General features: G+C 42.7%; 1 protein-coding gene across 1 annotated transcript; it reads right to left on the reverse strand.

Moving 5' to 3' along the window:
- Positions 1–8,827: 8,827 nt before the first annotated feature.
- On the reverse strand, positions 8,828–19,623 carry LOC123155879 (MMS19 nucleotide excision repair protein homolog). Its single transcript, XM_044574023.1, has 21 exons — positions 19,133–19,623; positions 18,681–18,743; positions 18,529–18,583; positions 17,954–18,051; positions 16,222–16,380; positions 16,072–16,131; positions 15,161–15,349; positions 14,997–15,050; positions 14,706–14,792; positions 13,898–14,600; positions 12,902–13,275; positions 12,743–12,816; positions 12,385–12,487; positions 11,455–12,257; positions 10,679–10,754; positions 10,479–10,590; positions 10,136–10,212; positions 9,970–10,050; positions 9,569–9,648; positions 9,279–9,388; positions 8,828–9,183 (listed from the first exon to the last, which is right to left on the reverse strand). Exons 1-20 carry the CDS (start codon positions 19,208–19,210, stop codon positions 9,370–9,372), a joined length of 3,345 nt encoding a protein of 1,114 aa, XP_044429958.1. The 5' UTR covers positions 19,211–19,623; the 3' UTR covers positions 8,828–9,183; positions 9,279–9,369.
- Between the last annotated feature and the right edge of the window lie 436 nt (positions 19,624–20,059).

Here is a 20,059-nt window from a genome sequence, read left to right on the forward strand (position 1 = left end):
ACGGATTTAGACGGTGCCCTATTTAAAGTGAATGTAGTTGTCTCTAAAGCATATCCCCAAAATGATAGCGGTAAATCGGTAAGAGACATCATAGACCGCACCATATCCAATAGAGTGCGATTGCGACGTTCGGACACACCGTTACGCTGAGGTGTTCCAGGCGGCGTGAGTTGTGAAACAATTCTACATTTCCTTAAGTGCGTACCAAACTCGTGACTTAAATATTCTCCCCCACGATGTGATCGTAAGAACTTTATTTTTCTGTCACATTGATTCTCTACCTCATTCTGAAATTCCTTGAACTTTTCAAAGGTCTCAGACTTGTGTTTCATTAAATAGACATACCCATATCTACTCAAGTCATCAGTGAGGGTGAGAACATAACGATAGCCGCTGCGAGCCTCGACGCTCATTGGACCACACACATCAGTATGTATGATTTCCAACAAGTTGGTTGCTCGCTCCATTGTTCCGGAGAACGGAGTCTTGGTCATTTTGCCCATGAGGCATGGTTCGCACGTGTCAAATGATTCGTAATCAAGAGACTCCAAAACTCCATCTGTATGGAGCTTCTTCATGCGTTTGACACTAATCTGACCAAGGCGGCAGCCCCACAAGTATGTGGGATTATCATTATCAACCTTACATCTTTTGATATTCACACTATGAATATGTGTAACATCACGTTCGAGATTCATTAAGAATAAACCATTGACCAACGGGGCATGACCATAAAACATATCTCTCATATAAATAGAACAACCATTATTTTCGGATTTAAATGAGTAGTCATCTCGTATTAAACGAGATCTTGATACAATGTTCATGCTCAAAGCTGGCACTAAATAACAATTATTGAGGTTTAAAACTAATCTCGTAGGTAAATGTATAGGTAGCGTGCCGACGGCGATCACATCGACCTGGGAACCATTCCCGACGCGCATCATCACCTCGTCCTTCGCCAGTCTCCGTTTATTCCGCAGCTCCTGTTTTGAGTTACAAATATGAGCAACCGCGGCTGTATCAAATACCCAGGAGCTACTACGAGTACTGGTAAGGTACACATCAATAACATGTATATCACATATACCTTTGGTGTTGCCGTCCTTCTTGTCCGCTAAGTACTTGGGGTAGTTCCGCTTCCAGTGTCCGTTTCCCTTGCAATAAAAGCACTCAGTCTCAGGTTTGGGTCCATGCTTTGGCTTCTTCCCGGCAATTGGCTTACCGGGCGCGGCAACTCCCTTGTCGTCCTTCTTGAAGTTCTTCTTACCCTTGCCTTTCTTGAAACTAGTGGTTTTATTGACCATCAACACTTGATGTTCCTTTTTGATCTCCACCTTCGCTGATTTCAGCATTAAAAATACCTCAGGAATGGTTTTCACCATCCCCTGCATATTGTAGTTCATCACAAAGCTCTTGTAGCTAGGTGGGAGCGACTGAAGGATTCTGTCAATGACCGCGTCATCCGGGAGATTAACCCCCATCTAAGACAAGCGGTTGTGCAACCCAGACATTTTGAGTATGTGCTCGCTGATAGAACTATTCTCCTCCATCTTACAACTGTAGAACTTGTCGGAGACTTCATATCTCTCGACCCGGGCATGAGCTTGGAAAACCATTTTCAGCTCTTGGAACATCTCATATGCTCTGTGCTTCTCAAAACGCTTTTGGAGCCCCAATTCTAAGCTGTAAAGCATGCCGCACTGAACCAGGGAGTAATCATCACTATGTGAATGCCAGGCGTTCATAACGTCTTGAGTTGCTGGGAAAATGGGTGCTTCACCTAGCGGTGCATCTAGAACATATGCTCTTTTGGCAGCTATGAGTATGATCCTCAAGTTCCGGACACAGTCCGTATAGTTGCTACCATCGTCTTTCAGCTTGGTTTTCTTTAGGAACGCGTTGAAGTTGAGGGCAACATTAGCGTGGGCCATTTGATCTAGAAGACATATTGCAAAAGTTTTAGACTAAGTTCATGATAATTAAGTTCATATAATCAAATTATTTAATGAACTCCCACTCAGATAGACATCCCTCTAGTCATCTAAGTGATACATGATCCGAGTCAACTAGGCCGTGTCCGATCATCACGTGAGACGGACTAGTTATCATCGATGAACATCTTCATGTTGATCGTATCTTCTATATGACTCATGTTCGACCTTTCGGTCTCTTGTGTTCTGAGGCCATGTCTGTACATGCTAGGCTCATCAAGTCAACCTAAGTGTTTTGCATGTGTAAATCTGGCTTACACCCGTTGTATGTGAACGTTATAATCTATCACACCCGATCATCACGTGGTGCTTCGAAACAACGAACTTTCGCAACGGCGCACAGTTAGGGGGGGACACTTTATTGAAATTATTATGAGGGATCATCTTATTTATGCTACCGTCTTTCTAAGCAAATAATATGCAAAAACATGATAAACATCACATGCAATCAAATAGTGACATGATATGGCCAATATCATTTTGCTCATTTTGATCTCCATCTTCAGGGCGCCATGATCATCATTGTCACCGGCATGACACCATGATCTCCATCATCGTGTCTTCATGAAGTTGACTCGCCAACTATTACTTCTACTACTATGGCTAACGGTTTAGCAAAGAAGTAAAGTAATTACATGGTGTTATTCAATGACAAGGAGGTCATACAATAAATAAAGACAACTCCTATGGCTCCTGCCGGTTGTCATACTCATCGACATGCAAGTCGTAATTCCTATTACAAGAACATGATCAATCTCATACATCACATATATTTCATTCATCACATCCTTTTGGCCACATCACATCACACGGCATATGGTGCAAAAACAAGTTAGACGTCCTCTAATTGTTGTTGCAAGTTTTTTACGTGGCTGCTATAGGTTTGTAGCAAGAACATTTCTTACCTACGCCAAAAACCACAATGTGATATGCCAATTGCTATTCACCCTTCATAAGCCCTTTTCATCGAATCCGATCCGACTAAAGTGGGAGAGACAGACACCCGCTAGCCACCTTATGCAACTAATGCATGTCAGTCGGTGAAACCTGTCTCACGTAAGCGTACGTGTAAGGCCGGTCCGGGCCGCTTCATCCCACGATGCCGCCGAAACAAGATAAGGCTAGTAGTGACAATTAAATTGAAACAATCGACGCCCACAACAAACTTGTGTACTACTCGTGCATAGAAACTACGCATAGACCTAGCTCATGATGCCACTGTTGGGGATCGTTGCAGAAATTAAAAAAATTCTACGCATCACCAAGATCAATCTATGGAGTAACTAGCAACGAGAGAGAGGGGAGTGCATCTTCATACCCTTGAAGATCGCGAGACAGAAGCGTTGCAAGAACGCGTATGAAGGAGTCGTACTCGTAGCGATTCATATTGCGGTGGATTCTGATCTTAGCGCCGAATAATGGCACCTCCGCGTTCAACACACGTGCAGCCTGGTGACGTATCCCACGCCTTGATCCAGCAAGGAGGAGGGAGAGGTTGAGGAAGAAGGCTCCAGCAGCAGCACGACGGCGTGGTGGTGATGGAGTGGCAGTTCTTTGGCACGGCTTCGCCAAGCTCGCGCGGAGGAGGAGAGGTGTTGGGGAGGGGAGGGGTTGCGCTTGCGCCTTGGATGTGCTGCTGCAGCCCTCCCTCCACCCCTCTATTTATAGGGATAAGGGGGAAGGGGCCGGCCCCTCTAGATGAGATCTAGAGGGGGGGCGGCGGCCAAGGGGGACGGGGCTTGCCCCCCAAGCAAGGGAGGCGCCCCCCTTAGGGTTCCCCCCCCCAACCCTAGGCGCATGGGCCCTAGGGGGTGGCGCCTAGCCCACTTAGAGGCTGGTCCCCTTCCACCTACAGCCCATAAGGCCCTCCGGGGAAGGTGGACCCTCCCGGTGGACCCCCGGAACCCCTCTGGTGGTCCCGGTACAATACAGGTATACCCCCGAATATTTTCGGTGACCGTATGATGACTTCTCATATATAAATCTTCACCTCCGGACCATTCCAGAACTCCTCGTGATGTCCGGGATCTCATCCAGGACTCCTAACAACAATCGGTAATCACATACAAATCTTCCTTATAACCCTAGCGTCATCGAACCTTAAGTGTGTAGACCCTACGGGTTCGGGAATCATGCAGACAGGACCAAGACAGCTCTCTGGCCAATAACCAACAGCGGGATCTGGACACCCATGTTGGTTCCCACATGTTCCACGATGATCTCATCGGATGAACCACGATGTCAAGGATTCAAGCAATCCCGTATACAATTCCCTTTGTCTATCAGTACGTTACTTGCCCGAGATTCGATCGTCGGTATCCCAATACCTCGTTCAATCTCGTTACCGGCAAGTCACTTTACTCGTTCCGTAATGCATGATGTCGTGACTAACTACTTAGTCACATTGAGCTCATTATGATGATGCATCACCGAGTGGGCCCAGAGATACCTCTCCATCATACGGAGTGACAAATCCCAGTGTCAATTCGTGCCAACCCAACAGACACTTTCGGAGATACCTGTAGAGCACCTTTATAATCACCCAGTTACGTTGTGACGTTTGGTACACCCAAAGCACTCCTACGGATCCGGGAGTTACACAATCTCATGGTCTAAGGAAATGATACTTGACATTAGAAAAGCTTTAGCAAACGAACTACACGATCTTGTGCTATGCTCGGGATTGGGTCTTGTCCATCACATCATTCTCCTAATGATGTGATCCCGTTATCAATGACATCCAATGTTCATAGTCAGGAAACCTTGACCATCTGTTGATCAACGAGCTAGTCAACTAGAGGCTTACTAGGGACATGTTGTGGTCTACGTATTCACACATGTATTACGGTTTCCTGTTAATACAATTATAACATGAATAATAGACAATTATCATGAACAAGGAAATATAATAATAACCATTTTATTATTGCCTCTAGGGCATATTTCGAACAGCGGGACACCTCGACCAACAGGATGTCTTGCCTCCTAAAACAATAACATACAATATATTAAGAGTGTCATAAGCTCAGTAAACAAAAAAACTTATGTAAAAACTTTAAGTGTGAATTAAATTAAATTTTTTGTGCCAATCCGAAATTGCTCTTAAAATTAATTTGTGCTTTTGCCGTGTTTTAACATGATACATCCGATCTCCGAGCTTCGAGTGGGCTAGTCTTCGGCTTGAGCCACCTTCTCCCGAAAGCGGAGTGCTTCTCTGACCAATTTAGCGAATTAAACTCGTGCCGCATATAGAGAAGCCAGGCTATCTGGCTATTTGACTGTGAACTTGAGCCGGAAAAAGTAGTAGAAAAAGACTTTGCAACAACTAAGCAGAAAAACTATTATTATAAAATGGCACACATAAGTTTAAGAGACCTTAGTTTACTTTAGTAAAGGGAGTGTTTTGAACCTTTTTAGCAAACAACAATTTTGTTTTACACAGAAGTAATGCCTAGTCGAACCGAACAATTTTGAATTTTGAATTTTCTTTTTAGCATGAAAGCGTCTTAGCTAGTTTTTTGTTCCAGGCATTGATGACACGGTCTGAGCTTGTGGGAGGACGAGGTCCTAGCCCCAAAGCTAGTCCCGAGGAGCTCGGTCTGATGAAGTAACAAGACGACACGGTTATTGTGGCGACGCAAAGCCCTGGGTCCAGCTGAGGTGATGCAACAGGTCAACAGGGTTATGCAGGAGCCCCCGAAGTAGGTCGATGAAGCAATGACAAAGTTACCGGGCTGGCCGAGGTGAAGGATCATGTCGGTGTTGTGACATCGGAGCCCCCACGTCGGCGTGGTGGACATCAGCTTGATGAAGCAACGGTGTCGTGATGCCGACGCATGTCAAAATTTATGACATGGTCGATGGCAGCTTGATGAATTGACTGTGCGGTGATGTTGGCGTGCCCGACCCATGCAATCCGTGGGGTGACAATGTTGTCTTGGCCTTCGGGATCACGAACTCCTGGTCATCTTGCTTAGGTGACAATACGACATGGATGACATCGGCTGGATGAAGTGACGGCGTGTCTGGTACAGGTCGGCATCCATGGAGCAACGAGGTCGAACCGGTATAACACCGACGCCGTGGTGAAGAGAGCCTCGAAAATGGCTGAAAATTGATGGCGGGTGTTTGAGATAAAAACACAATATCTTACAAAAAAAACCTCCAAGAAGGACGTCTGCTAACCCGTTCATGAAAAAGATGAACTTGGGTTGGATTTGTTTTCACACAGAAAACAAATTAGAAAATTTATGCACTCCTAGGGCTCATCCCGGAGTTGAACTATCGGATTGAGCTAACATTTTGAGGGTTGTTGAAATAGAAATTCTGTAGCAGATGAACGGTTGGATCTTCCAAAGGGTGGCCAAGCTAGCCGCAACATGCCTCGCCCCGAAGTCGCGCGAAATTACGCCCAGGCCCTACAAGGCCTCGGTATATCGGTGACTGCCGGAGTTTCCTACATCGGAACGCGGTGAAATTTTATGGGGCCGTTGTAGACTCAATTCCACATAATTCTACCAAAGCAAATCGTCAAAGCATTGCTCGAGGAGGCGTGGACGTCGAATTCATATCCATTGTCCAGAAAATTCGGTTGAGATCGAAGTTGATGTTGATGAAGACACCCGTCCGGTCTTGACGATCTGACATGGGGTGTAGTCGTCGACTTGGCCGAGGTGACCAGTCGAGTCGATGAATAAGATGGTGGCGCCAGGACGAAGATTCGTTCCGGTACGTAGATTGCGTTGGAACTGACCTGAATTCCTATCGTGTCGCGGCAGCTGCGCAGCGGGACTTGTATGGGCCACCAATGACAAAGTCGAATCCGGCAGATCTCGGGTAGGGGGTACCAAGTTGGTAACCTTGGCATGATGGTAACATGACAGGGGGGCACAATATTTACCCAGGTTCGGCCCTCTCGAAGAGGTAAAATCCTACGTCCTACTTTGTTTGTATTGATTATGGATGGGATACATAATACATGTTGATTTTCCACGAGATCGGGTATGAATGAGCCGGTCCCAATATGAGATAATCTATTGACTAGCCTAGCCTTTGTTTATATAATGTACCAAAGGCCTAGGATAACAGGAGTCCTAGTCGGCTACGTTAGAGAAGAGGAGTCCTAGTTGGCTACGTCAGAGGAGAAGAGTCCCTATCTTGTATGCCAAGTCTAGTGAAACCTTCCTTGTATGCATCAGGACAGCCATGGGGGTCGTCGGCCCAGCCCTCCTGGCCGGGACACGACATGGTGAGTACCCCCTTGTTCATACACGATCTCGAGGTTGATTAACATGTACTTTGCACCCCATCCATAATCAATACAAACAGAACAAGACGTAGGGTTTTACCTCTTCGAGAGGACCCGAAGCTGGTTAACATCGATGTCCCATTGTGTCACGTTATCATCTACATCTAGTCAAGACTATCAGATCGGGGACCCCGTACCCGAGGTTTGCTGGATTCAACTCCGTAACTTGGGTACACTAAAATCATGTTGAACTATACATAATTTATCTTATATATCACGGAGCAGTGTTGTTTTTCCAATCGGCATCCGATCAACCTCATCCTCCTCACCCTGTTTTCCATTTGGATAAGATTCTCGGTTGGGTTGGGTTCCCTCTCCACAAAAGGTTACAAAAGGAACAATAAATAACAAATCTCCATGAATAGATATTTTTTTAGTATGAGCTTCATGCGAAAATACACGTATTAAGCAGTATTGCTGACATTCATGATGGTCTTCAGCCTAAGAGCAACTCGGACAGTTCCCCTAAAATCAGTTTTTTGGCTTCCCGGGAGCAACTTTTGTCTGTTCCCATAAACTTCTTCCGCTAAATCTTCTTTTGATTTATTTTTCATTAAGCAAAAAATTATTATTCCTCTAGGGGCGACTGATCAGTGGTGGCCCCCGCCGGCAGGCGGCGACGCCACTGGCAAGGCGCCGGGTGTGCGGCGTGGCTGCGGGAGGCGGCACAGCGTCCTCCGGGCGTGGTGGCGCGGCAGCAGCAGTGCATCGTGGCAGCAATGTAGAAATCAGCGTGTAGAAATCCTTCTGTAAATCAGCGTGTAGAAATGACATGTTTTACGGGATCCTCTGAAGATAAAAGCCAGTTTACGGAAACTGTTGGGGTTGCTCTAACGATGTACACATTCAGGGCGGTGAAGAGGGGGCAGCCAAACACCATCTCAGTATCAAGAACTCAGACGCAGCTTCAGTGCCTTAAAAGGCACCTGCCTTTGGGTCACTAACATGTGGGCCAGTCATCTGTTGGGCCCACATATCATAGACACAAAGGTAAGGCACCGAAGCATCGTCCCAAGAACTCGCCCCTTTCAAACATACCGATGCTGCTGCCGATGGGCAAAGTCGGCACGACCATGTACGGGTGCACCTCGGCATTGGTCTGCTCGAGGTTCATCATCTACGATACAGTGAATCCAATCAAAAGGCACACCACCTACAAAAATATGTCACAGCAGCTATCTTACTGTACCTTGTGACATCATCATCTTCATGGCCACTGTCAACTGCTCTGAGTACTTCAGACTCCAAACCTTGGTGCAGAAAGGCAATTCTGCTTGTAGAGATGACAATCAGGGAGCTGCCATGCCGAATGCTGATTCCAAACCTTGGTGCAGAAAAATGTGTCGATGTCCAGGGGATGGAACAGGTACCTCTGGGCTTAACAGTTTATAATGGGAATTGCTGTGGGTTTGCAATGGATCAACTTATTGTATCGTGGATCATGAAACCTTCCTGATGATTTGACATAGTTAACTAAAACCCGGCAAGTTGGATTTAACACATCACATTTTAATCACGGAAGAAAGACTTTGAACATAATCATATATAGCTGAGCATACCTAGGAAACTCGCGGCTTAGAAAAACTATTTGGGTATGTTGAACAACTTTACATGATAATCAGCACTCGGGCCATATCTGACTTGCATTCTCCCGACTTGAAAGACAAATGCAATGCATAGTGAGGAGAACCGGAGATACATTCGCGAGCTGGTCCTATAAATGCAACTATGATCCTAGGCCATTCATGACAAATACAAGGAAAAAGGGACGGAAGAGCAGTCGGCCAGATTGAATCCAATGCACCGACATACACCATCGCGAAGCATTTCAAAGGCGGAATAAGCCGCATTGTCCTCTACCACCCTACGGGCTACCACAGCCTGTGTACATGCATTGCGCCGACAGTCAAGTTATCTGAAAAGTTTAAGGGGATAATCAAAGATGAAACAAGCAAAAAGATGGAAGAATGACATACCTATCACGCATCTCAATACTTATCAAGCTCTAACATGATCTGTTCAGTGACTAATTCCAAACTACGATGCGGTGGCGGGAGAAAGACTACCTTAAGCAAATGATGATTGCCTGCAGGAAAATAACAACTCATCAGGCAAGGTTGATGGCTCGAAATAGTAAAAAAAAAATTGAGGGAAAGCCACCATGGTGACTTCCTTCAAATGGCATAAAGTTGCATCATTTGCTAGTTGCCTTAATGTTACATCAGGTGGTTCATGTTGCCTCAGAAATAGGATATAGTTTTCATACCATGTTTGTCGACATCGAACAGCCTCTAGGCGAACAGCCCTTTTCTTATCATCAAGAGCCTTGATTGCTGCTTGTAGGACCTGCAAGAATATACCATTCTGCAATGAGTTCTCTTTTATTCCTTCAGAAGGAAACATTTCTTACTTGACAACAGTTGCGATATTAAGATACCCTAAGTTCCTACTAACAACAAGAAATTAATCATAAGTTAGATATATACCATCTCAATTATCCATAATGTTCTAAAGTGTACAGTTAAATCATGAGACCTAATTATCTCCACCAATAAAGGGAGTGCTATCCATGATTAACAAGAAGCACAGTATAATAATAACTCAATGTCTTAAAGTCCGTATTGTATGCATATTCTCAACAACCATCTGCATAAATAGAAAAATGACCTGTGGCCGCATGCGATAAACTTTTGAGTGGGGAAAACTAGACATGGCAACAAAACATTGCAAGGCAGTCTCCCGAACAACCTACAGGAGAAAGGAAAAAGGTTGTGAAACATGCTGATCTTACAAGTGGAACAAGTGGAACTGAATATGAATAACACTTAAGTACCATCATGTGAGGATAGGAAACAAGTTGTGCAAGTACACTGATAATGATGCGGATATTTTCCACAATGCATTCTTTGCCTGCATAAGACAAACAAGATTTAGCGCCCGAGGAAAAAAATACCATCAGGAATTTAGTACTTCCTCCGTCCCAAAATTAAGTGACATGGTTTTAGTTCAAAATGACGGAGGTAGAACGCAGCATACACCAGTCAAATTTACATAATAAACAAAAGAAAATGAACTGAATGGATGTATCAATCAATGCACATCAAACACAAATTATTGAATTAATGGCTACTATGTAGGAACTTATGGAAGTAATGGAGTAAAGTAAATGATATCACCTTTTTCATCCATCAGCATTCCAGATAAAACAAGCAACAAACTATACACTAGATCTTTATCCTGATTATCCATGCTCAATTTGGCTAAGATATCAACCATCACGAGCAAAATCTGAAAAAACAATTAGTGAAGCAATTGGGCAATTAGTATGCACTGATCCGACAAAGGTTGTGCATGCTTCAATCAAGAAGTAATTAACCTGATGGGCTTCTGTTATAACTGCTGACACTGGAGCATTGGAAATAATATGTCCGAATGCTCGATATATCACCAATCTGCAGTGGGTGATATTTTTCAGTTGCTTCAAGGAATTTGACAAATAAAAAAATCACTAAAATTACAGGATCAGTTCATCAAATGAACTAAAACTGGCATCAGACCATCACTTAGCTATACAATATTTTTAATCAAAATACATTTTTCTCTAAAATATAAATCATGATGATAAAAATTAATGAGGAAAAGCACAATATGGAACTAAATTAAAGAAAGTAATGCAACCTAGTCCTGAGGTTACAAAATTGCAGTATTCAACTGATGTGGCAACTCAAATGTCTTTTTCCTCCAAGGCACACATAGTATAAAGAATTCTTTGACTTCTAAACTCATGCCACAGTTCATTTTGGTTTACTATCATGAAAAATAAGTTACATTACCATATTGATATCCGAAACGGTGTCATCACATTGCTTTCTTTTCGCTTACACGTGTAATGTGAACAAAGGTATGCAAAGTCAGAGTACACAAATAAACTAAGCTAAACCCTTGGGAATTTCACAAAGGACGAATCAAAACTAAATGCACAAAAGTGTCCAAGCTAATTGATAGAACAGATATGTCGACATATAAACTAAGCTAAACCCTTGGGAGATGCTGCTGATGCATACGCAAAGTAACAGAAACATGATATACAAATGTGTATGGTTCAAATCAATACAAGATATAATACAAAGTGATGAGAATGTTGATACCTACTTTGTTGTCAGCTCTGAGGTCTCCTTAATTTTAGAGAGAAAAATTGGCATCAGTATTGAGAAAAAACGCTGCTTATACAAAAACTTTATTCTTGCATGGAACTTTTTATTTAGGCAGACTTCTGAATCACCCATCATCACATGGAATGCATCAGCTGCAGCTGTTGCTAGAGAAGCATCTGATGAGAGGCATTTAAGAAGAAACATTGAAATTTCCTTCACTTTCTCATCTCCTCTCATAAGCAATCCTTTGCCAATCCATGCCAAGCCACATAATATATCAATCTTTGAACCTATGCTTCCAGGCAAGCTGTCTGAGAAGTCAGCATTATCCGAAGTGGCAGCAGAAGAGCGAGACATCTTCAAATTGCTGCTGGGTAATACAATTGAGAAACATCCCCCAAGAATAACATCAAGTATTTTATCCAGTTTAATCTCGTGTGAGAACTCTGAATTCTGTAGATATTTATTGAAAATAGAAGCTAATGCATGAGCAGCTGGTATATGCCCATTCAGTAGAAAGACTGAAAAGAGGTTAATCATCATCATCATTTCTGGTACAGGTGTTTGAGGCCGAAGACCAACTATGACTGATGAAAGCATACACACAAGAGCTATATCTTGAACAGAGTGTGCAGGAACTAAATCGTCAACAGACAAAAGATGGTGTGTCAATGCATTCACTGGGAGAGACAGCATCGATGATACTATACCGCATGCTTTCTGAACAATCAACAACTGTTGTTCCTCTGTGCAGACTCCGACTAATAACTTCATTCCCATCATTAGTGAGTCAAGAAGACCCTGAGAGAGAAAAGTGAGTGCGCCATGATTACACAGTATAGATTTATGCGTCATATACAAAATATATACCTAAGAACCAGTAATTCAACTGCATTAGCAAAAAATATTCAGTTTGATAGAGCTTCACCTGTGATCTGATTCGATCCAGAGTAACCAAGTCCCCAATCTCATCCCAGAGACGCAGAGCAAAGCTCAAAGCAAGTTCATTGAGACCACCGGAAGTAAAGAACCTGCCATAATGTAGATGGTTAATCAGAGAGAAAATGATATTTGGCTAACATATATCCTGTCAAAAGGCTAGTACAGGGCACAGGTATCAAGCATGCCACCAGTAACATTCTTCAGCCATCGAATTGGTCAAGTATGTGCAACCCTTTTTACAGTTAGGTTTGCACAAACTGAGAAAGATGTTTCAAGATTACAGACTAATTGTAATCCATGTTTGTTGATACAGCAATACATACTGGAATGCAAAGTTGGCATACCAAGGAAGGAGACGACTAGAGTAACAATCAATCAGACAGGTTACATAGTCCGCACATTCTATACTTCCATTAACCTGCAGGATCAATAAAACATTAGTTTGGTTGCTTATAAAATGCAATTTGCAGGAAATAAGAAGACAACAGGGGGATTCGACAGGCCTGAGAGATATTTGTGATGACAGTTTCTTCAAGTGATCTGGCAACCCTCAACATATAGTTCACACTAGCGGTGCCAACTTCAAAACATGCTTCAAGTCTTAGATTCAGAGGCATCGATGCATCACAAGATTCAGCCAAACAAATAATCTTGTCAACAACAATTCTACTGTAAACCATTTCTCTTTTAGAAGCATGTAATTCCACAGCAGATGAGCCAATGCTAGTCAATGTTTTCAATGATAATCTCCACAAATGTGCATTTTCATACTTGCTTGTAATTACTAAGGTAAGCATCAGCAAAATATCCTCATAAGCATTTTCGAGTGGAAGTGAACATTGTTCCGGGATAGTTGCAAGTATCAGCAAACCTTTCACTGCAAACAATTTATAAGAAACAACCATATTAGAATAGACAGATTGATCCTCAATGATTCTAAAGAAGCACTGAAATTCAACAACAGAAAAACAAAAATTAAGAGTTCATCAATTCAATATTTGGAACTAAAACACGACCTTGATGAATAAGGTAGACCATATAGACTAGAATCTCTAGAAATGGCCAAAGAGTTATTGACAAATAATATGTAGACTGAAAGAGCATGGCGGAAGGGGAGCCTTGGCGCAGTGGTAAAGCTGCTGCCTTGTGACCATGAGGTCATGGGTTCAAGTCCTGGAAACAGCCTCTTACAGAAATGTAGGGAAAGGCTGCGTACTATAGACCCAAAGTGGTCGGACCCTTCCCTGGACCCTGCGCAAGCGGGAGCTACATGCACCAGGTTGCCCTTTTTTTTTTTACTGAAAGAGCATGGCGATGGACAGCATGTCTATATGCATACCAGATGCACGACACGACCTTTTGTTATGAGGAGTTCTCTTAAGAAAAAATCTACAAGCATGGATTAGGAAAGTTCAGATAGTTGTGACAGCACCTAATAGGTGCATGTTGTCTTACAAAATGTGGTATGTAGCAAGTCATAATTAAAGACATCAACATACCAGCGAACAAAACACATTCTTTTCTGACCGCTGACTGGGTAGGCTGAGAATCAATAGTCAGCAATTTTCCGAAAAGATGGATAATTTGATCCAACTTTTCCTCTAAGATAAGCCACCAGGACTCCTCTGCTGGGACGCCTTCTCGAGATGCCACAGCGACTGCTCGGCAGGATGAAAGCATTTGAACAGATAAATAGAGAGCTCCATAGTTAATAGCAGCAGGAGATGATCCATTGGCGATGCTCAGGTGTTGAGAATCAAAACCAGCTGAGTTTCCCAAAATATCCACCAAGCGTTTAAAATGTGCTTGAAAAACTCTGGTGCACAAATATGTAGATGACCCAGCAAGAATAGAAACGACACTTCCAAGGGCTTGCAGTGAACTACCGACAGACTTCTCTTCAGTTGTTACAGAATGGATGTTATTCACAATATCCTCATCCAACAAGATCAAATTGATGAAAATATCTCTATCCGAAGAATGTATATATGTAACAGCAGTCTTCAAGCAACGTTCAGCTTCTGATATTATTTGATTCTTCTTATTCTCTGCATCTTTAGGTGACCCTGATGATACAAGTTGATCTGAAGAAAGGCTAAAAAGCACTTCTTTCAACTTAAACCAAATAGCTGATGCATGTGTAACCATTCTATCAGCTCCATAGCAGTGAATGCAATTGTCCAAATATTTTAAGGAATCAAGCTGTACAAAATACTAACATGTGAATTTTTAGCAGAAACTCAAAGAGGGTATTCACTTTGTTAGATTGATGAACTTGAAACATTAAGATAAGTTAAAGCTGCTGACCTTTGCTAATGGAAGAGAGGAAGAAAGTTTATCTAGAAGCAATGGGATGGCAAAGGGCTCAAAATACGGACTTGCACAAAAGGTATGCTGCAAATATTTAAACAGGTTGTTAATCACACAAGTAAAATAATAGAAACGTTTTTTCATTTAGAAGTATGATAAGGTGATAGAACACATAACTCCATAGTCGCATCTCACAAATAATTATAGCGCCGAGCCATATGTTCAATTCAAAAAATTGAATGGTCTTTGAAATAAAATAATCTATCAGGTAAAATACTAAGGTCATACCATCAATGCCCTAGAAAGTTCGTCTCTTGTAACTCCTAAATTATCACCGGCTCCCTGCACATATACATGATAGGATATTGGAGAAAGGAATGTCAAGAACTACTAAGTTGCAGAATGACATACACACGAAAATGTTTGGAAGCCACGATAGTTCATTAACATACATGTGTGAAGTAAACAGGAAAATATTTGCTCAGAATCTCAAAAAGGTCACTTGCAAATTGGTCTGCGAAACCAGATGGGTCTGGAAACAGCTTCATGACAACTTCCACCACATGAAAAGAAAGCTTCAAGCACTCTGGGTCTTTTTCTTCATCGATTGATTGACAGATCCAGTATAGCAATTCATCATCCTGGGCATACAGATTAAACTTGTGTTGGTAATGAACACATGATTGAATAAATCCAGGAGAGGTGTAAATAACCAGACAAAAAAATATTTAAAACCAGCCTCCATGACAGAGGCTTGGAAATGAAGATTCATCCATTCTAGAATACTTGTACACCACCAAACTACCCATATCAAGTATCAACTCTACCTCTATGCTTGATTTATTACCTTGTTTTTCTTCCAATGATATTGGAAGGTTGTCACACTTTACACCAAGCATGATAACATCAATACGCAAGATTTGGTCAACAGTACAGAGCATTACATAATGGAACAGATAGCATATGCTTGCCGGATAAGGAAATGCAAACACATCAAGAAATAATCACGACGATACAAAAGATTACTCCCTCCATTTCACTATAATTATGCAGTGTGCAAACCTGGGAGGCACCAATTTAAGTACTATTTGATAGAATTGAACAATGTTTAACCCAGTTGGATAGATATACTACTACTCTATGTAACGGGAATGGGTATGGTCTTATTACAATGAATATTACTTAGCTTTCGGCACCTCCTAGATAGACGCGCCGAACATACACAGTTAACTAGAGTTAGTAACATGTTAGAAGTTAGAACATGCAAGGGGCATGGTTAACATGTAGGATTAACTTAATGATAACTACTAATACAGTTTTGAGTGTGATCTATAGTTGTCCAGAGATTGAGTAAGTATCATACCATTGTCTTGACAGCTTCTGGGTAGTGATCAAGTATCCAGCTAAAAATTTCAAAGCACATCTAGAAAGAAGAGAGTGATGAAAAATCAATCAATAGATAGATTAAATCTAACTTTATCTAAGCATATTTGTGCTGAAGATTCAAATCAACCTTGCGGTCAGCAGCTGCAAGTGACTGTACTTGAACATCCGCTATGAAAGCCTCGACTAGTCTTTTGACATCAGCAACCATAATAGTGCCAACAGATGATTTTCTGTGCAATAGAGCCAAGCATCCAACAAGAGCTCCCCGCAGTGCTTGCCAATCTGACTGAAGACAAAAACGAAGTTCACGAGTAATGAGAGAAGGGTGGCCAATTGGTCACCATAGGGTAAAGATCACCAAAGCAATAGCATGGCATTAAACAAACATTGCAGTTTAATAGGAGCTATGGGTCTTCTGAAGAACAATTTGCTTCACTGGATATTTTCTTGAGACAAAAACTTTGTAATAGAAAATTCAAACTAAAAGGTTATATCAACATTATAATGTACTCCCTCCGTCCCAAAATGTAAGACCATTTTTGACACTAGGGACGGAGGGAGTACTTCTCTGTAGGGAGTGAGAATTCTTTACAAAGTATTACTGGAGTCAACTTTAGGGGTAAACTAACTTAATATGAATTGATGACTATATGTAACCTAGGACCGGGCTCGTTGCTAACTTTCTTCTTCAATTAAATATAAAGCCCAGGTGAACTGCTTATTTGCCACCTAAGTCATCACTTATTTGGATATATTGAACTGAAGATGTTGCAACAATATCCCACGGCCTGCTAGGTAAAATGATGACATATTTGGGTTGCAACCCATTGGGATACGGCTGCAGCCAAAAAATTGGCTAGCCAGTTGACAAGGCTTTTAAGAGATTGGCAAGACAATTTGGTAGCCAATTTTTGGGCTTGCCCAAACATTGGCAAGCCAAACTTTGGAATTATACCAAGCAGCCCAAGTCTTTCTTATGTCAAATCAAGTTACTGACAATATTTGATCTTAACAGGATAGAAGAGCCAAATTCACTCTTGTGCGCAACGTTTCGAACAATGGTTTTTCACAAAAATTTAACAACTTGGATACATGTAAGCCATACAAAAATAAAACTTATAACTCGGAAACCTAAGACCTACCCATATTCAGTCATTTGTATTCCACAACAGGGAGCTTAGTATTGCTAAAAATTAAACCTTGGAATCAAAGATGTGGCTGCCATAGACATGTAATCATTAGTTTCTAGAGTGTCAAGGCAAAGACAGAGTATACTGGCCTATTTAATCTGCGCAAAGAAGGCTGTAGTGTAAGAACTTTAATAAGTCAACATTACTACAGCCATTAGCTTCCCCAGATTGATGACCGTATTCACAAGGGTTTTTATCTCACTCTATGTTACAATTACGATAAGGACACAAGACCAGAAGGTAAGATTTGCTATTTAGTTCAGGTGTAAGGCCCTCCCCAATGCTCCACCTTGTACAGGTGCTAAGGCTGCCATGTAGGCAAAAAATCTGATGTGGCATGGTAATAAAGAGGAGAGAGGTGAGTTTGGTGACCCCAGGAAGAACCAATGCCAAGCACGTGAACCTAGGCAAAGGCAATTAAATGAAAGAAACCAACCAATGCATGAAATAGTTTAGTTGCTAAAGTATTAAATGAGGGGAGCTTAGCACCAACAAGTGAATCACCTATGCATTGTGGACATTAGTTGCTACTTTTTAATATGCCTAGCACCTTATCTAAGCACCTATGCATTGGAAGTGGCCTAAATGAGAACTCATAAGACTAGTGTTTGAGAAACTGCGTATGTACTTCAAAAGTCAAATAACCATGATGCACAAAGTCAAACTTACCAATCTTGATATAAAGAAGTCTGACAATGTTGTCATGGCATTGACATCTAACCGTTTAAATGAAATGTGAGACATGATTTGCCCCAGAAGCAGTATTCCTGCAAAACAAACAGAAGCATATCCTTAACCAAGTGCAGGGAACTATGCATGTACCAGCAAAAGATTATGACACTGAACTTAAATTATTATGCAGAAATGAATTTGCAGAACAGATAATGAAAAAACAATGGTTGCAAAAGGTTCATGTTTATCAACAATGTAACCATCCAAGAACCAATAAAGTGTTATGCTAGCTACCAATGTGCGGACATACATGGATGTGTCTCTCTATTGCACAGTACGACTTTACATTTTTTTAGTAGAAGAAATTCACAATAACCTTCACTGAAGAAAGAAAGCTTGACTTATGCATTTTTTCGAACTGTGCTGACAGTGAAGAGCAGCTATCACCTGTATAGCCTTAAAACTTGGCATAGACCGTAACTTTTACTTGCATTATCAAATTTGCAAATTTTCTAAAATAGAGAGGCAAACAGCATGGGAGGAAAAGATATGCAATGAGGGGTAAAAGAAACCTCTTGATCTAACAATGTGGTCTGTCGTCGTCAAATACATGTCCATCTTAGACACCTGAAACGATATCACCAACAAGATATATAAAGAACTACCCTCCCTAGCAAAATCATGGAGCACAGTGATATATGATCTCCGAGAAACCAGCACATACCAAATCGAAGAGCGTCAGCTTGTCCTTGTTGACCAAGGCTGCAAGAGCATCCACACCCGCAGACTGTTGCACACCACATAACAGCATTAGCATCCACAAGAAACTAAAATAGCAAAGGATAGCGTGTATCATCAAGCATACTAAACTCTGCAATGACAAGATTTGCCCCATGTATCAAGCAAATAGCAGTTTCTACCAAATTGTGTTAGAAATACAGAAGCCTCTGCAAAACTGGAGCTTATGTCAGTGAAGCTTATAGGTGCTGCCCGTTAGCTAAATTCTTATGAGAAAATCGCACAATAATTACATATAAAGTGAATGAGACTCCATCAATTGTTAAGCGGGTGTATGTTCCAAGCGAACCATGCGAGCCAAAAACAGAATTTATGAAACAAAAGGCACCGAAGGCCTCAACAGTAATGGGGGATGGGGATGGGGAGGGAAGACCGTACGTGCTGGGCGGGGGAGCGGGAGACGTCGACGAAGGCCTCAACGTGGGGGACCCACTCGCCGGCAGGGACCTTCGCCATTGCCGCCGCAAGGCACGAGCCGTGGCCTTGAAGCCTCGCTTCCGCTTCCAGGGTTTAGGGTTTTGCTAGTGGAGAGTGGTACTGGACGAGGAGAGTCGGGTTTCTGAACACACGAGGCCGGAAGAACTAGAGGCGTCGGAGCGGCAGCAGAGACGGCGGGGAAGGCAGCCGGTGGTCCGTCGCCGTGGAATCGCTCGAGCGATAGGACAGCTAGGAGGAGCGGAGGAGAAGGAGACGGGGAGACGGAGGAGGCGTACGGGGAGGCGGATGCAGGACGCCCGCAGCAGCGGCGGGTGGAGGCGGCCGGCGGCGGCGGCGGCGGCGGCGGCGCTAACCTAGCGTTCGCGGAGACTGCGTGCGTGCTTTTTGCCTCTCTTTTTTTTTTGTATAAGGGGGCGTGCGTGCTTTCGGCTGATTTTCGTCACGGGGTCAGGCTCGCTCAACCCTGGCCAGATGGGCCGGCCCGGCCTGGCCTAAACGGGCCAGGGACGGCAGGGCGGGCCGTGCTGGGCAGGCCCACCGGCACGTTTAGCCCACCAGACCCCTGATTTTGGGCTGTTTTGGGCCTATCTGGGCTGTTTTCTGGGGATAATATATAAACCACCACGGGTCGGGCACGCGGGCTATCCGGACAACACGGTAAGACCAGCCCATTTGGCCACCTTTGGTCAGGCTGGGCATAAACCCGGTACCTGAAGCCCAACCCATATAGCCCGAACCTGAAAGACCCGAGCACTTTTTTGGGTGTCAAATCCAAAAACCTTTGAATTTAAAGATACCTCAAATGTATGGCATTTTGTTAGGCAAAGTAAAAAAATGAGGCGTTTTTTGAAAAAAAAAGATAAGGCA

Source organism: Triticum aestivum, chromosome 7B, assembly GCF_018294505.1.
Source record: "Triticum aestivum cultivar Chinese Spring chromosome 7B, IWGSC CS RefSeq v2.1, whole genome shotgun sequence".
Classification (NCBI taxonomy): Eukaryota; Viridiplantae; Streptophyta; class Magnoliopsida; order Poales; family Poaceae; genus Triticum; species Triticum aestivum.

Excerpts from the sequence above, each read along its gene's own strand:
- LOC123155879 (XM_044574023.1), bottom strand. The coding sequence starts at position 19,210 with ATGGCGAAGGTCCCTGCCGGCGAGTGGGTCCCCCACGTTGAGGCCTTC. Across the intron at positions 12,817-12,901 it reads TCATCACAAATATCTCTCAG|GTTAATGGAAGTATAGAATG; the intron begins GCCTGTCGAATC and ends TTGATCCTGCAG. Across the intron at positions 9,649-9,969 it reads TTTATCGCATGCGGCCACAG|GTCCTACAAGCAGCAATCAA; the intron begins GTCATTTTTCTA and ends ATATTCTTGCAG.